The 17,887-nt window shown below is 39.0% G+C and overlaps 1 protein-coding gene across 4 annotated transcripts; it reads right to left on the bottom strand.

The window, feature by feature from the left end:
* Positions 1-5,239: 5,239 nt before the first annotated feature.
* Positions 5,240-13,917, bottom strand: LOC124950523. Of its 4 annotated transcripts, none has more exons than XM_047497320.1 (10): positions 13,607-13,904; positions 12,896-13,173; positions 12,654-12,767; positions 12,367-12,558; positions 10,708-10,939; positions 10,098-10,257; positions 9,015-9,270; positions 8,689-8,950; positions 8,259-8,465; positions 5,240-7,379 (listed from the first exon to the last, which is right to left on the bottom strand). In XM_047497320.1, the coding sequence occupies exons 1-10, from the start codon at positions 13,713-13,715 to the stop codon at positions 7,120-7,122; spliced, it is 2,070 nt and encodes a 689-aa protein (XP_047353276.1). In that variant the 5' UTR covers positions 13,716-13,904; the 3' UTR covers positions 5,240-7,119. The 4 variants fall into 4 exon arrangements, with proteins under 4 accessions (XP_047353276.1, XP_047353277.1, XP_047353279.1 ...); XM_047497321.1 differs by having other exon boundaries at positions 13,655-13,898; XM_047497323.1 differs by having other exon boundaries at positions 5,241-7,379; positions 13,166-13,173; positions 13,655-13,891.
* Positions 13,918-17,887: the final 3,970 nt, after the last annotated feature.

The following is a 17,887-nucleotide window of genomic DNA, read 5'->3' as shown; positions in this document are numbered from 1 at the left end:
TGTTGCATCTATCTCTTTCTCTCTCTTTTTCATTCTCACCAGCAGCCTGTAACAAAAGCGAACGGGTATCCTTAACGGTTATTGGCAAGTGGCGTAGTTTTAGGGCTTGCTCGTAAGAGAAACGGTAGGTAAGAGCGATTTATCGGAGGTTAAGGGTGCGAGTGACCCACTCTAAGGGCGGCTTCGAAAGGGGGAAACGTTCGACGAGCTTCGCTCATCGGGCTTGCTATGGGTTTTCTGTTCATGTATGTACACGCGTATAGATGTACGTCCCTGTGTTGGATAAGAGGGGGCAGCACGCTGGCACTTTCAATTAGATAATTGAAACCAACGAGAGACCGCAGCTAACGCGTTTTCCACACGTGTCTCTCTCTCTCTCTCTCTCTCTCTCCCTTATACTCTAGTCCAGTGGTCGTCCGCGAACCGTGTGCACGACGGAATTTTACAAAAGGCAGCTTTAAGGGTCCCCCTGTAGATGAAATAGCCAGCGGTCCAATCGGTTTTAGTAAGAGATTCGATTGTCCATGACCCCCTTTTCTTCTTCTCCATAAACACTTGACCCCTTCCGCTGAGTCCATTGCTCTCTAGCTGCACGTATTGCTCGAACATTGATTTTTTTGTTCTTTCCGGTCGATGGCGACTATTCGATATCGAACAATCGATTTCGATTTCCTTCTTCTTCGTTCCTCGAAAACTCCTTGATCGCGAGATTGAATCGTATGCGGTTCACGTACATACGTAGTTCGTGAGAAGTGGCTGGGAATTCGTATGTTCGTTTATTCATTTCGACGAGTGGTGTGTGTGCGCGCGTGAGTTTCATTAAAAATGCTCATTTTTAAGTTTATTGAAAATTTCGAGATAGAGTCGATAGGAATATTTTTAATTTTCGTTTTACGCTAGAATTCACCGATCGTTGTCGTTTGTTCGTTCCGTTATTTTCAATCATTCGAATCATTCGAACGATCGTTTCCTTGTTATCATCGATAATTTTCCGAACGTCAAATACGAGACACGGTACAACGATACCCGTCGTGTTCGCGAGGGCGAGGACGAATGAAATTAGGATGGGCGAATGTTTCAGCTGAACGCGGCTGGGACAATACGCGAAACGTGCATCGCGGAGACGCGTTACAAGTTTCCACTGATGCGAGATGCTTCCGGGTCATGCTGTCAACAGATATGACATTCCTAGCGGATATGCCTACGTGCATACCTCTCCACTGACACGAATGCGATTCGCTAACGCTTAAGTTTATCTATGACAACGATATCGCGGCCGACAGGAATCTGTCACTTTTGAATAACGAGTGGGTCCAGGATAGATAAGCCGATCAATCGATTCTCTATCGATACATCGATTTTCTAGCTACGTGTTAATCTATTAGATTTTTGACTTTCTCGTCTCTACATCGAGGGATGACGGGTAAACACGATGACATGATCGAATACGACTTAGGTGTAATTATTTATAATCCGATCGATTCTAGAAACCGATCAATGATTTTTCTTTTTTACCTTTACCTAAAGGAAGAAGAAATGAAGCGACGTTTTAAGTGCTTCGGTACATGGCTGTATACCAGATTAAATCTCAAGGGAACTCGAATAATCCACGGATGGATATAACGTTTTCTGCGTAAAGGTCCGTTCATATTTCTTCCTCTTTCCAACAAGTAGAACGTTTGTGATTTTTGCAAACGAGTACTTGGGAGAACTACCATCGTATCGAGAGCTTCTTTTAGAAGGGAAAATTGCGATATGGGTCGCGAGTACATCGCTTTGAAGCGCGTATGATTGCACGACGGTATTTCGAGGGACGTGTAATGGTGATAGTAACGCCGATCTACGGAAGAGAAAGCTCGATCGACTTTCGTACGACGAGCGGTAGCAGCCGGTAATACCGCGCTTTCGAACTGTTTTCTGACGGTAGTAAAACCCAATCTCTCTTTTCGCTCTTATCCTAGCACGTTTGGGTCAAGTGCCGACTTGCCTTTCTCTCCGAAGGAGAGAACCCGTATGTTCGTTCGTCGTACACGAATCGAACGAGTCGTGTATCGTAGGGGATGATAACGAACGTCGAGATAGTTCATTGAGGTCGTCTGAAGTCGATGAAGCTGTGGAGGAGGAGAAAAGGGTGCTGAGTTTCAATTCGAAGGAGGAAGAAAAAGAAGGAAGACGAGAGGGAGAGGGGTAGAGAGACAGAGAGAGAGAGAGAGAGAGATAGAGGACTGCCGCTCCCTTCCTCGTTCTCCAGGATATTAAATATTAATCCCGCGAAATTACTTGCGCGTTGGCAATCTTTCCTTCTTGTGATTCCTCCGCCTCCTCTTTGTTACCATCTCTAAGTCTACGTACATACTGTGTCTACGTATATACGTATGTACGAACGGTACATACATAGATATCTGTGCAAACACAATGCTTCTTCTTCCCTACAAATACGCCGTTTACAGATACAGATATTTCCTAGATAAAGTTGTATATAAATGTATAGTCGGAAACATTCATAGAAATTCTTCGTTTGCTCGCTTACATGTGTGTGCATCCGGACGTATTAAGCAATGAGAAGTAATCTACGCGGTGGATTAACTCGAGGCTCAAGATATCAGTCCGGGATTTATCGCGTCTCGCTTCGTTGTTACGAGTGCGACTCGCAGAAGGTTCCGCTTTGACCGCCCACGTATTCGTTCTCCTCCTCCTCTCTCTCTCTCTCTCTCTCTTTCTCTCTCTCTCTCCCTCCTTCATTGTAGTTTTCCTCTCGGTTCTGTATCAGCAGCTCGAGTTCTCTTACCGACTCACGGATGTTAGCTTGGTCCATGGATACAAGATAGGAAAGGTAATAGAGACGAGAAAAAAAAAGTAAAAGGAAGAGCGTGTGTGTGTGTGTGTGTGTGTGTGTGTGTACGCGCGTGTGTGTTTCTTTCAACGGACTCTCAAGTCCAACGCCCCGAGCAAAGCGGATCGGCGACGAAACGAGTTCGCTTGCTCACAAATCGAAAAGCTTATTATCGCGTTGGTCGTCTCCTTTTAATGACGTCAGAAGCTAGCGAAATCGGACCACCCGAGCACCAGATCCTATCAATAGGCAGACTTGAATAAAGAAAGAAAAGTATAAAGGAGGAAACGGAGATCGATTCTTCTTTCATAAAAATGCGATTCATTCTAGTTATTGAAATTTTAGCTTACAATTAGTAAACAGATTATAAACCAGCGCATTTCTTTATATTTTCGGTAGTAATATAAGAAACAAACGGGGTCTTATCGATTTTATATTTTCGTCACTATTTTTCGTCAATTCGTTGATATTTTCTTTGACTTCATTCAAAGACAAACGAAAATAAAGAGAAAAAAAGAAAAAAGAAGGGAGAAGATCGCAAATCCGTTGTTTTTAGTACGCTGCGAGCGTAGAGCGGCGGTGAAATTTTTTAAGCCCCGGACGAGTACTCGAAGGGTGAAAATCTCCGTGGAAACTCTCTACCATTCACGTTGTTTTCCCTTTTATCGGCTGAAACGATTACTCGCACCGACGTGCTTCATAATTAAACGTTCCGTTCTAACGACTGCGAAAACCCCGCGGAAACTATTCGAGCGTACGCTTCCTACGTACGAAATAACTAAGTGGAATCCGTAAGGTCGATAAACCTCGAGATTGTCGTTGCATCGTTCTAAGAAACGAATAATTAAAACGTAAATACAAATTTCAATGGATGGGCATTGGATAACTCAAAATAATATACCGTAATCCGCAATACCGTATTCCTATTGATTTTACGGCCATCCCTCTTCTGCCTTTGGTATGCACCCACTAAAGTTATGAGAACGTTCGATTCGAGATGGTTCCGTATCGAAGATCTCGTAGCTGTATTCATTAATCCGCCGGATAGATACGTTGGAATAATAATTCATTCAGCAGTCCAGTCAGATTTATGTAAAGATTATGTAAATAGTATCCGCGTTAACACAAATTCATCCGAGGGAACCGAATTGAACTATTATATACGTGTATATTTATAGATATACACGTGTATATCACAGTCGTCATTTCTTCGAAGACAAATGATCGTTATGGCTAGGAGCCAGTGAGGAAATTATATTTCCAACAAAGAATCTCGCCATTCTTAACGGATTTAATTCGTTGATTTTTCTCGTAACGAACGTGAAGTCTCGAAAATCGCAAATAATCCATCCGGGCCATGATATTAAAGTTACTTTGGCCGGAATTTTTCTTTCATAATAAAAAAAAAAAAAAAAAAAAAAAAAAAGAAAAAAAAAGAAAAAAAAAGAAAAAAAAAAAAAGAAAAATCCATTAATGATGTTCGTGGATGGGAAGGAGTGAACGAGGAAAGGCGAGCGTCTTCTATCGCGATAGTTACGTTTTCAAACCGCAACGGACCGAATAGGATTTACGTAACAATGCGCACGGTAGTCTGATTGCCCGGCGTCTGCTTCTCTAATTGGTTCGTCAGAAGTTCGCGTACCGCGCCAACGTCGAAAAGCGATTGCCAACTCTCAAGTTTATTATCCTTTACCACCACCGGTTCGGATGTTATTGCTACGAAAGAGGAAAGAGAGAGAGAGAGAGAGAGAGAGAGAGAGAGAGAGAGAGAGAGAGAGAGAGAGAGAGAAAGCGAAGATAAGAGGAGAACGGAACGATGGCTCTCGAAGCTCTCTGGACCACGGATCCTGGGATAATCGAGGTGACGCCACTCTCTTCATCTCTATCTCATTCTCTCTCTCTCTCTCTCTCTCTCTCTTTGCCTCTTTGCTATTTTCGCGTGCATCTGTCGTGTTCTCTAGGTACGTGCGTACACGCGTTCGGTCACGTGCGCGAATCGTTCGTGTGACGCACACGAACGATTTTCTATCTCCCGATGTTGTCAGTTGCTCCGATAGCTTCGAGATTCCTATTGTCAATTCTCACAATACAGCGAGTACCAATAGAACTATTCTTTAAATTCATTGATTGGATTTGATTGGGTAAAGAGGAAAGCGGATAGAGATCTTTGCTTAATGAAGATTAAAGAAAAAAGAAAATAAATAAATAAAAACAAAATTAAAGAAAGGTAATGCAACGTGAAGGAAGCATCTCCGTTTTGAGATATCTTCCGAATCGACGTATCTTCTTTAATTTCATGAAAAAGATAGATCCCGAGTTCATTGCCCTCGCGATTCTTTACAAAGTTTATGCACTTCGTCAACAATATTCTTCTATCCTATGAAATTATTCAGACGTTTATTTATATAGATTGAAGCAACGATATGAATATCTTCTTGAAAGAGTAACCTGATGCATAATACGATACGTTAATAGGATACGTAGTATTATGACCTTAGGCGACATTTTGTAATAGAAAATCAAAATGAATGTGCGAGAAAGGGGGAACTTATAAAGAAAGAAAGAAAGAAAAAAGAAAAAAAATATCGTTAATAAACGTCGCATAAACTGGGAATTTTTGGGCGTAAAGGTAGAAATAAAGCGTGTGTGCTTGCGTGCGTACGCGTTATGCAGTAAATCTTATTAGGAGTGACCACGAGAGCGTAGGACGGAGGAGGCAATTCTGAAAACGTTGTGTGGCCATGCCGGTGGTAGTAGGTTCGCTCTCTTGCACGTACACGTACCTTGTTTTTGCCTTTGCGTGCTCATGTGTGCGCTCATGCAGTCACGTGCGTAAACAGAAAATGAAAGAAAAGAAGCGTTAGCTATGCACATACGTGCGTCCGGATAGATACTTGTAATGTGCAACTGCTCTCGTGCATCCATCTTCAATGGCGTAGGATCTCTCTTCTTCGTTTTTCTCTTTTTTTTTTTTTTTTTTCTTTTACAATTCATCCTTCAAACAATTTGATTTCTTATTCAAGTAATTTTTTAAAGATCTATAGTTTGTTAAAAAATAAGTAATCCTATGCTTTTTCATTACAAGTTTGTGATACCTTTATAAGCTTAAGAGTTTATAAATTATTCGTCGTATCTTATTAAATTTCTACACTTATGCTTTTACTTCTTCTTCGTTCAGTTCGAAATCGGATGGCGTCAAAAACACACACACACACACACATATACACGTTTATTTGTCGCACATGTAAATTCATCCTATGGGTGTTTGTAAACGTGCACGAATGTGATTTCGCCCCTTCGACGTGCGAAGTATACTAGAGGCAAACACGAGGGGTTGCTTTGCCGATGGGACGAGAGTTTGTCAACGTTCTGTCTCTCTCTCTCTCTCTCTCTCTCTCTCTCTCTCTCTTTTCGCTTCCTTCTCTCTCTCCCGAGATAGAGCGTCGACGATTTTTCTATTCTTGAATGTTCCACTCGTCATATAGTCGATATAAACTCGGGGGATTCTGTCTTTTAAATTCCAAACAAAACGGAGATACGCATCTTGCGAGAAGAATTCAATGGTTTTAGCCGATAGGAAAGGAGCAAAAATTTTCCTATAGAATGTTTTAGAATGGCGCACGATCGATAGAGATGAATTCATCAAATAAATGATATAAATTATGGCGTTCGAGTATCTTCGTAACGAGGGGAATGGAGTATAGTAAATCACAGAAAGCCGATTATCATTATACGAAAAAAGATACTTTAACGAGGAAAAAATTGTACTCAGGGCTATCATTGATCTTTTAAAAATGTCTGATACAAACGTTGCGGATGTCGAACGTGTTGCTTCAAAATCGAAACCATTTTAAACGGAAGTTCTTTAAATGGAAGTTGAGTAAATAAATAACAAAAGAGGAGAAACAGTTTGACAAAACTCGATAACTCGTTATCGGTTTACGGTGAACAGGGATAGTTGAAGAATATTCATGTTTTTCTAAAGAAAGAAGAAAAAAAAGAAGGAAGGGCCGTAACCTTTAGAAGGAACGTCAAACCTTTAATAAACTCTCGTACAATAGATTTTAAAACTTTACAGAATAAATGAACTGTCTATCGGCGAATTTAGAAACCTTTACCATCGACATTCCCATAGAAATCGCATAGCTTTTTTCCTACGTTTTAACGTATTCACGATGAGTGATTCCTCCGGAACGATTTCGGATTCGATCGTTCGACAGGTATATGTATCGATTTAGTCCTCGTAATTATATCGCATCTATATCATCGATTTCGTTGGGATTTCATTAATGTATAACCGTGTCGTATGGAGGTGGATACTTCGATAAAGTTGCGACTGATTCCTTCTTACAGAAGTTCGTAAAAATGGCGATAGTCACAGAGATGATCAAAAAGACGCAAGTACCGGTTATGATACCGGTTAGAATTGTTGACTGTATAACCGTCGTATTTACGTATATGCCGGTAGACACCTCTTGGATGTTTTCCCCGGTGAGACCGGCGACGCAGGTCCAACGGCCCACGTCCTCTGCTTGAAATTTCTTTCCTGAAAGGAATATCGAAGTGCGTGAAAAAGAAACTTTTCGATTTTACGAAAGCTGAGATCTCTCGGTTCAATAACGAGGTGAAGGGGACGGTGGAGAGGATTCGACGATATCCTCCACGACGCGAATGGAAATTTTCATTCGAACTAAACTTTTTCTCGGAGGTAGCCGATCTCATAGTTTCGCGGCTCGCTTCTCGGTAAGCCCTGAATCGATTTTTATTCGGGAAAGCGCGTCACTATTTCCCGTAGTTGGTATTCTTCAGGCGGAAACGCTGGCTTTGCTCTTTGAACGCGAGAAACGAGAAATAGAATTATAGGTTCTTTGAAAATAAAAGCATGCGCGCGACTGACTACGAGCAGGTTTTTTTTTTTTGAAAGCAAAGTAGATCGAATGCGTAATCGATCTCACCAACATCCTATTTTTACCTTCATAATATCGCGATATTTATGTTTTGAATTGTTTTGAATCGTTATTTTGTTTGGCTTGAAAAATAATTATAAACTAGAACGCGTAGCGAGAGAACGTTTGTTTCGTATAATTTGGTACTTTATGACAATAATTTGAAATTTAATTAATAATAAACCAACATTATGCTTATTTTCGATGGTATGCGTTTATTATGCTTTGTAAAAGGAAAAAAGGAAAAAAGAAAGAAAAAAATAAAATTAAAAAAAAAATATGAAAAAAAAGTGAAGAATTTTAGCGGGCGACTTTATTAAAAACGACGAAAATTCATGAATATTTGCGCTGTACAATTGCTCGTTGGAAAAGTATGCACGCTGGAAAAGTTTATTGGATTAGATTTTTAACGCGACATGCCACGTTAAAACTCTAATCCTTATCGATCAAGATAGAATATTGTCGCTAGTCATACTTACCGAGAATAATTAGTTCGCAACGTCTCTCGTACATCTCGGGTGCGTATCGATGATTCACCGTGTCATCGTGAATGCCACGTCCGTCCGGTCGTATCCATCGACAATAATCGATACTATTACTTAAATTGGTAAGAAGGTGACAAGATAAATTCAAGTTGTTACGTCCATTAAACGTCACTTCCTTTTTTTCCGCGAACACGTAACTATCTGTAAAATAATATTCATTGGATATGCAAATAAACGAGTTACATATGAGGACGCCTTATTGGCACGAAACGTTTTTTCTGTAATTATTATTCATGTAATTTTAAATAATTGTATTGGAGCTTTCGTAACATTTATTGCATCATTTGAAATATTGTTCTTATTATTATCAGCAAATGAGCCGTGCCAGTGAGATTTAAATAATTCTCAATTAAAATTTATCGACCTGTAACGGTGACCCATATGGTGGCTTCTACCTCGCTATAATTTTTAATACCCATGTAACAACTCCATTTGCCCTGATGCTCGTTCACGGCATTGTTTATAAATGCACCGCATTCACCTTGCGAGAAACCAAGGCCCTCGTAAAAAAGCGTTCTAGGCGGTAAAGCATTTTTCTTTTCTTTGTCCGTGATGATAGAATATGTTGTTCCAATTGGACTTCGGAGCCAACAATAATTCAAGACCATATTGGTACTACACTTGATCTAGAAATCGATGTTGCTCGTTATGTATATCGAAGTAATTCGGTATATAATGATTGGTAATTACCGTGAAACTGTCGTTTCGTTTAACCATCACATTTTCGGCAAAAGTATTAATGTTCCTTGGCAATAAAAATTTGTAATTCGTTGGATCTTGTGATTGATTGTAGTCAAGATACAAGATAGAACCATATCGTGCATCTAATCCTGATAGATATTTCATTGCCATCTCGCATCTCCATAGACCATAATCATATTCTTCTGGCTGATGAATCGTCATACCGCAAGTTATTTCCTCATTTGTTCCTTGATAAAACTGGTATCTGTGGGTTTAAAAGCGTTAAAAGTCAATAAATAATTTTGATTCGATTTGGAAACGAATACATCGGATAGGCGCGAATAATCTTTCTTTTTTCTTTAATTTTTAGACATTTCCCTATTCGAATTGCATTTTACTCATGAAATGTACTCGTTTTTCGTGCATATTTCATGTTACGGATTACTTAACTTTACGGGTACGCTCATATACGCGTGGGACTGCGACGTAAAACTCGTAAAAATTTTTTAAAGCCTACAGATACGCGTACGTTCGTTTGTTCCACTTTATTAGTCTATGCGTGGCAATAAATAATCGCGGTGCTGTTGACCATATCGCGTAATACAATGCCGCACTATTTTACGAGCCGACGCGTTACACCCATAGCTGAGAAGACAAAGGTGTGTGTCAATAAAAAAGTAAAAAGGATAAAAAAGGGGAAACGTATAAATGAACCATAGATATATTGTACAATGGTAGCATTAACCCATAGTGCGCTACTGTATTCGACACTCATCGTCCTTTTGCATATTTCACGAACGTTTATCAAAGATATTCAATTCATTTTTTTTTCCCAAAATCTTTAATTCGTTCATTTTCTTTTGTCGTTTAAAAATCGCATAAATCAAAGACTAAACTTTAGTTAAAGCGACTTCCAGCTAATTTCTTTTAATGGTATTTTTTTTTATCTTGTATATTCGCTTGGTCGTAAAGCGCGATAACAACGTACGATGCGCGTTACACACCCCATCAACTTTAATATTATTTCGTGTAATCTTCTTTATAGATAATCCCATTGAAAAATTACTGGTTGAAATGCGTTTGCTCACGTACTTGCCACTTCCGACACCTGGGCTAATCTCCAACGTTGTACCATTTGGGCTGATAAAGAGACAATATTGAAGACAATCCTGTAGAGTACGTTTGCGTACACGACAGAGTATATTAACTTCATCTTTAGTGACGTTGACGTTAGTAATAACAGCGTCTGGGTCTATAATAATCACATTTTCATTTCATTAATTAATTAATGCATGCATTTAGAATACGAGATTGTTTCGACGAAGACGATCAATCGTTTTCCGAGACAGATTTATAACGTTTTGCGGCAAGTTAAGTATTATAGAGGACGGAAGAAAATATACATATACGTAGTGAAAGAGAGAGAGAGAGAGAAATTGTCGAGGTACTGCGGAAACATGCCTATTTTTCGTTGCCAACGCGACGATTAATATTCCGTCTGGAATTTCGTGAAATCACCGAGAGTACGCCGGGGTTTCTCCATTTTCGCGAATATAAGACGCCAACGTTGAAATGTCGTGCGTCTGAAAGGACAATCGGGACCTTTATGGATGGACAACAATAGATTTCCCCTCGAAGGAAACATTCTTTCCGCGTCCGTTTCGAAGACTTTCCATTCGAAGGCTCGAAAGTCTCCTCTCACCGTAAGTTGTAATCATGATGTCGACTTCGACCGGAATGAGTCTTCCCCTTAATCCATAACGAGCCTTCCAAAGTCCGTCGTAGTACGGAGTGACGATTGCAATGTCATATTCACATTTTCCGATCGTCAAGGGCAATTTCACGCCATGAGAATCTGTCAGCTGACAATACGTCGATTTAATGTTGCCGAGAGTTATCTTGGCTGGTGACCGCAATTCCAACGTTATATTTTGCTGCATCAACAAGACATTATAATTAAGTGACATATTCGAATGAATCATTGAGAATGAAAATTGGATAACAACGACGAAATAGAATTATGGAGAAATAAAGCGAAAAATATTTCATTCGAGTATAAATGGTAATTAAATTGGTTCGGAGATCGATCAGATAATATTGTAAATCGGTCAATTATTAGAACAATTATATGTGGGCGTTGTGAATTCGATAAGGATTATCGCTTGAAAAAAGGAAAAAAAAAATATAGCAAAAGATAATGTTAATAAAATTCATGTAAACGTGCTTGTATTTTACAAAAGGAAAATTAATGTGTCTTTGTAGGGAAGAGTTACGTACTTTCGATCACGGGTAGAATTTATCGATCCTTACAAATTGTTCCTATATAAAGGATAAGATGTCGAAAGGATTTCTTAACGTTGAAGGAATCTCGTTGAGAAATATTTACGCGTCACGACGGCTCGTATTTTCTGGAGTGACGCGATACCTCTCCTTGCTTCCTTTAGCACCATTAATCCAAACCCGACTACGTCGCCAAACCTCCATTATACTAACCGACTGTGAGTTGATGTAACTTCATGCTCTAAACTAAGTGAAACTCTCTTTGTCTCTCTCTCTCTCTCTCTCTCTCTCTCTTGTCACACTGATATCGTTACCGGTGTGTTTCCGTTAGCGATATCGATGATCCAACGTGTTTCTGGAGAACATCGAAATGTTTCCGAAAGTGTCGTACCATCTTCTCGTACTATCAATTGTATCCCTCTATTTATCCGATTCCTGAGAATTTAATCGAACACTTCGGAGGATTTCGTTTAGAGAGGACTGAGTATGAAAGGTTTGTTAAAAAAAAGTCAAATAAAATCGTTCATAAGTAGTAAAAGTAAAACGGCTTGCTTAAAGGAGACACGTGGCGTTTAAATCGTTTTTCACTTAAGAGAAAATCACTGTCAAATTCTAAACAGAAATTTAAGAGAGATCGTGTATAGACTAAGAGCTTTTCATTCTATTCTTCGGACCCTCTTTTCGGCGACAAGATTTACCATCAGGCTACCCTCTTTTCCCCTCCTACCATTGCTACATCGTAGAAAATGTTCGAGTGCGAGTCGAACGGGCAAGTTTAGTCGTTCTATCGCATCGATTGTACCGAGGCGAGAGAAAGAATTTCGAGAATGGACCCTTCCAACATCGGCCAAAGGGAGGGTCACCGAAACACCAGTTGGAACTTCATGAGACGATAGTTCCTTCAACCTGTCGCTTTTCAATTTTTAATTATACTTGCTTCATTCCCTTTCGTTTTAACTAGTTTCGTTGAAAGCCGAAGACGACCAATGTGCATTATTTAGAGAGACCTGATTTTTTAATACCGACCAATATTTTCTTGTCCAGATTCGATCAATAGAATTCTTCAATTTTACAAAACTACCTGTTCTTTTATGACTTTATCCTCATTTTGTACATCAAGATTGAATTTAGCAGATACGAGCTCGTTAGTTTTGTAAATCGCATAGAGATGCCATTTACCGTGGTGTTCCGAATTTATCAAAATTCGAACACCACAACGACCGTATTTTTCAACGTTTCTTTTGCTCTCGGATAAAACGTCGAATGTCTCTTTCTAAAATAATAAATGAAAATGAATAAGTTATAAATATTCGGCCCTGTGTTATTACACTTGGATATCGATAAGAATAACGCATTGAAAAGTATTACCTTTGAGTTTGTCACATTGCAGGCGATTATATCTCCAAGCTGATTTGCAATCTTTACAGTCACGTAATGTCCTTCGTAAACAATTATAGTTTCACTAGGGCTGATTGTACCAACCTGAAATCAATATGTACGAGAAGTAAAAATAAATTTATCTCGTATTTAAAAGAACGATAGCGGAAACGTTCGTTTTATAATATTTATTTGTAATGTTTTAATATCCCTATAAGATTAACGATCTCTACCATTTCAGAATATATGTAATAGTCATAAATCTGAAATTCTTTATTTTCGTAATACTGCGTGATTTTCCAGTATCCAGTATCGTTCAGGAAAGGCTTGGCTATTGAAAGCGAACAGGTAGAAATGTCACTATGTAGCTTGTTATTTTCATCGATAAATTTATAATCAGGTTTGTAAGTATATCTTCGTCCGTTGTTCGTTTCGACGACACATTTGTTGACACCTCTTTCTGTGACTGTTAATGTCAGAGAGTTTCCGCTTATAAACATTACCGTTTTCACTGAAAGCACATGTCAGTTAACTCGCTATATATTTCATTTCTTTTTCTTTCGGATACTTTATGGAGAACGATTGACGAGGAAGATGGATTTATCGTGAGATAAAGGAGAACTGAGGAATGATAATATCCTTCGTATTCCGTGAAAAAATGATTCTTGATTTTTCCATTTTTCCGCACATACTTATGTATATATATATATATACATATATATATATATATACATATATATATATATATATATATATCCATATGTAGATATGTCTCGCCTTTTCTTCCCTTGTCTTTGCTGTCACGGGATGAAAAGAAGAATAATGTCTAATAAATTCCATGCAAGGTACGTTGAAAGTGAAAGAGAGGTATACTCGTGATTCGGACAGTCGAGAAAGGCCGCACGTTTTGAAATAGGAAAACGGAGGGTTCGCCACGTACGTACAGAGAAAGGGTGGGACCCGTTGGTGGGACAATAAATCTGAAGATTTACCCGAAAGACCATGGTTGAACTGTACCGCCAAAAGGCACATGAAAATAATGAATCGCATCATGTTGCCTCTAAAACCGCAAGAACTTTGATCGTTTTCAAGATCGAATGACTTCTTTTATATCACGTCGTGGTAGTCGAACGATAGAGAAATTTCTTTTAAGGTTAACGATTATCGCAGGCTTTTTTTCTAAGCTTCTTTTATCGCATTACAAACGTTTCAAGAAACGCCATCAAAGATTTAACTCGTTTTATTATGTTACGTGCGAAAGCGTTGATGTTTGTAGAGTCATTGTAGTTTAGTTATGAAACTTATCACCGATTTTTATTATATACATACGTACATATATAATAGTATATAAAAGAAAATATCGTATCTGTTGTGATATATAATTGGTTTACTCGACGATACGATCTCTCAGCATTATCCACGTTTTCGTGTTATCATGAAATTGAGAACACGTCCGCATCCCTATATGTTTGATCAACACTTATGCGCATTCATTTGTTCCTACGTAAATATATATATATATATATATATATATATATATATATATATATATATATATATATATCAACGAGGATAGCAAAGTTATTGATCGTATTGTAAAGCGTTCGCACCGTTCGAGATATGATATTGGTAATTATCGCTACGTCCTTAACTTTTAACCTCTTATCAAGTACGTGCCATCTGCCGAGTCTATTTGAAATAGTGATTCGTTCCAATTAAACGATCGCTAGCCTCTGGAGCCACTGGCATGGTTTAGAGTACTCTATTTACTTTGTTTTAGAATTTCGTATACATACGTACTTTCCGAATAAACATTCGTTTGCGAAAAGATGAAGAGATTAAACGTTTGCACGATACGCCACCGGCGGAATCAAGAGTCGCTTGGCAATCCTTAGATGAGAGTTTCTCCTGTATTATTAAAGCATGAAATCGTGGAACATTGTGCTCTCTCTTCCTCTATATATATATATATATACGTATATATATATCTGTTCGTGTGACGTCTACTAACGATGTTTTCGACATCTACCAACTTAAGTTCTAACTTGGATCTTCCTAGAGCGCATTAGACATCTCTCATTCTATGTAATCGACTTTGTTTCGATACAAAGCTTTACATATATTATTAATTTCCGACGTAAGTAAATTCGACGAATAGCTCTATTTTCCGATGTTTCCGTAATGATATGAAATGAAATTATCCATTAATTCGTCGATTCAATGGAAACTTATGTGTGCAATGTATCTATAATTTAAATATATATATATATATATATATATATATATATATATATATATGTATGTATGTATGTATGTATGTATGTATGTATGTATGTATGTATATATGTATGTATGTATGTATGTATGTATGTATGTATGGATGTATGGATGTATGGATGTATCTGCACATACAAACGTTAGATTTTGACACAAAAATTTAATCTTCGATCGGGCACCGAAGGGAGATTTTATCTTATCTTATAAAATACTCGATGGAATTATTTACAAACGTATCGACATGTCGATAACGAATAAATCAATTTCGATAAAAATTAATCGCATATATATGGTACGATAGATAATTCTCTGAGTAAAAACGGTCAGCGTGGAAAAAAATTCTCGAAATGATTTCCTTGATACGTAGCATGTAGGTACACATAGGTGCATATACGAGCACGGTGAATGACCAAGAGAGAGAGAGAGAGAGAGAGAGACAGAGAATGAGAGATGGAAGAAGTAACCAGATTATTGATACGCGCGGGGGGAAAAGCGGAGAAGAGGCCGGTCGTTCGGTCGGTGCCTATCGAAACGACTCGTTCTTGTGAAGTCGGAAAAGCCCATTTCAATGTCCCTTGTGCCATCAGGCAATCCCATTTGAGATTAGACGCAGGCGTGAATTGTGTTACCTTGGAGTTTGAGCGGATCAAAGGCAAATTCCCGGTTGGGATGCATACGTACGTAATTGATATGCCTGATGGGGGTTTCCAAGTCGGATAGTCAATTACCATAATCTTGTTGCGGGGAGAGGGAAAGAGGAACGGAGGAAGAGAGATAAAGAGACAGCTCGTGGCGATTTCATATGGCGAAGCGGCCGTGTGTATACACACACCGCGGATATATCAATTTGATTTCGACGGAACGAAAGAAACGCGTATACCGGGGCTCACCGTGTTATTAGATTCTGACTCGAGTATTATATGCACCGTGCACGCGACCGATCCCTCGCTCTTTTCCCCTCTCCTCTTTTTACTCCTCCGCAATCTCCTCCCTCTCTTTCCACCCTTTCAATTAGTGAGCAGGATACCCGCGTTATTAATCTTCGCGAGCGTATGATGTGAATTCGTCGCGATGCGATTCGGATTTAACTTTCCGCCCTGTATTTCCCCTGCTTCGTCGTTAGCAGGTTGCGTGTTTGTGTACAAACACAAATTTTTCAACTTGCATCAATCAACGTTACTGCCCAATTTACACTATGCATATAAGTGTATTGTAGGTGCAAAATATATAATGGTATAGAGTATCGGACCTTTCGTTGTGTATAAAAGTAAACAATATTGTTGGGAAAATATAATTGTAAAATCACGGCGAGATGGGATTTCGACGAAATTATAATCGTATAAAAATGATCGTTTACCCGAGTCGAAAAGATTTTATCAAATTTATTAACGAGCAGAAAATACAAATTATCGAGAATTGTTACTTTTAAAATAATTTTAATTTAATTTTGCCGTAATCGTAAGCGCGACGGACAAATAATCTCCTTTTCTTCTTTTCGCGTTATTCGATTAAAGTTTCATTCGTGAAAACTCAAAGAGAAAACGTGAAATACTTAATTTTTTCTTGGTTTTCGAAAAAGTTATTTTCTCGTCTTTTAATTTTTCAGAGAGCAAAAGAAAAAAAAAAAAAAAAGAAAGAAAGGAAAAATGGTGTTACACCGAAACGGAAGTCCGAATCGCTTATTGTTTAATTCAGCATTCCACCTTTTGCCAGCCACACGATTCATCCTTTATTCATACATCTATTCCTTTCCTGTCAGAGTTTGAGCGGACGAAACGTGCAATCCTATAGTGGTTGCTATCATTTCCTTCCTTTGTCCAAATATACCCGTAAACGATTATCTTTTTAATTATCTAGTTTTTGCGAGAACGCGAAAAGAAATTTATGAGCCGTCTGGTGGTTCTTCCAAATCAGAATGTTTATCTTCTATATACGCGCGCACGCATCCGCACATACATAAATATGAGAAATACAATGAGTTTCTCTTTTCCAGAAAGAAGAAAAATAAAGGAACGATGAAAATAATGGCGCTTTTTCACTTTCAGCGCTCAGAAGTCGAGTAAACTGCGCATCCGGTTATGCGGACTGCGAATCTTGGACCGCTTTATTCCAAGCCGCAATCGCAGTTGGCATACAAACAAGTGTTTCATATATGCATATTTGCCGGAGGAATGATTAAGGAGGAGTCCGTGTACCGTGGTGGCTTTTAAAAAATTCTCTAGTATCTACGAGCGCACGCGTAACGCACTTTAACATTCTCACCGCGTAGCGGTTTTCGGTCGCGTGCGCTCTTTGCTTCTTCTTCTTCTTCTTCTTCTACTCTTCCTTACGAGCGGTCGACTCGATTAGCCGCGTTAAATACGAGCATCCATTTATCAGAGGGTACACAATAGAGATGTTACTTTCGCGCCATATGTTGTGTTTCGTATACAATAAGCATACGCGCGCGGTTAAATGGCTACGAGCGAAGCGAAAACGTACAATATGTCGTGAAACGCGACAAATAGTCGGCTTGCGAGAAACGATTTGCGGAATATACAGTTTATATATACAATGGTACAATGCACTTTTGTTGGAAGCACGGGGTGTGATCTCGCCAGTTGTGGCCGTCAGCAAAAACGAGCACGTTTCAATGTCAATGATTCAACTATCCTCTCTATCTCTCTTTTTCTCTTCCCTGGACCCTCCTCCCCACCTTCCTCCTCCTGCTGCCGGTAGTGGCCTATGCTTCCTGCAATATTAACGACGCGTAAAAGCAATGCGGTGGATCACGTAAAGCTGTCGAGTATCGCTGTAGCCATATTCCGCGTTCTCCCCGACACACGGAATAGATATCGACGTGCGAGACATGACTTATGATTTTTCGATAAATTTACGATCGGAAACGACGATCAACGTTGCGGTATAACGTCTATGCGTATCGCTTCAAAGACGTAAGCTTTTCAACA

This window comes from Vespa velutina, chromosome 7 (assembly GCF_912470025.1).
Source record: "Vespa velutina chromosome 7, iVesVel2.1, whole genome shotgun sequence".
In the NCBI taxonomy this organism is placed as follows: Eukaryota; Metazoa; Arthropoda; class Insecta; order Hymenoptera; family Vespidae; genus Vespa; species Vespa velutina.
This window is presented reverse-complemented; position numbering and strand designations above follow the sequence as displayed.

Bases quoted from the DNA above. Each gene is read 5' to 3' on its own strand.
- LOC124950523 (XM_047497320.1), bottom strand. From the start codon at position 13,715: ATGATGCGATTCATTATTTTCATGTGCCTTTTGGCGGTACAGTTCAAC. The intron at 10,940-12,366 runs GTAGTTTTGTAA...TTGTTGATGCAG, and splicing joins ATAAAGTCATAAAAGAACAG to CAAAATATAACGTTGGAATT. The intron at 9,271-10,097 runs GTACGTGAGCAA...TTAAACCCACAG, and splicing joins CCAGGTGTCGGAAGTGGCAA to ATACCAGTTTTATCAAGGAA.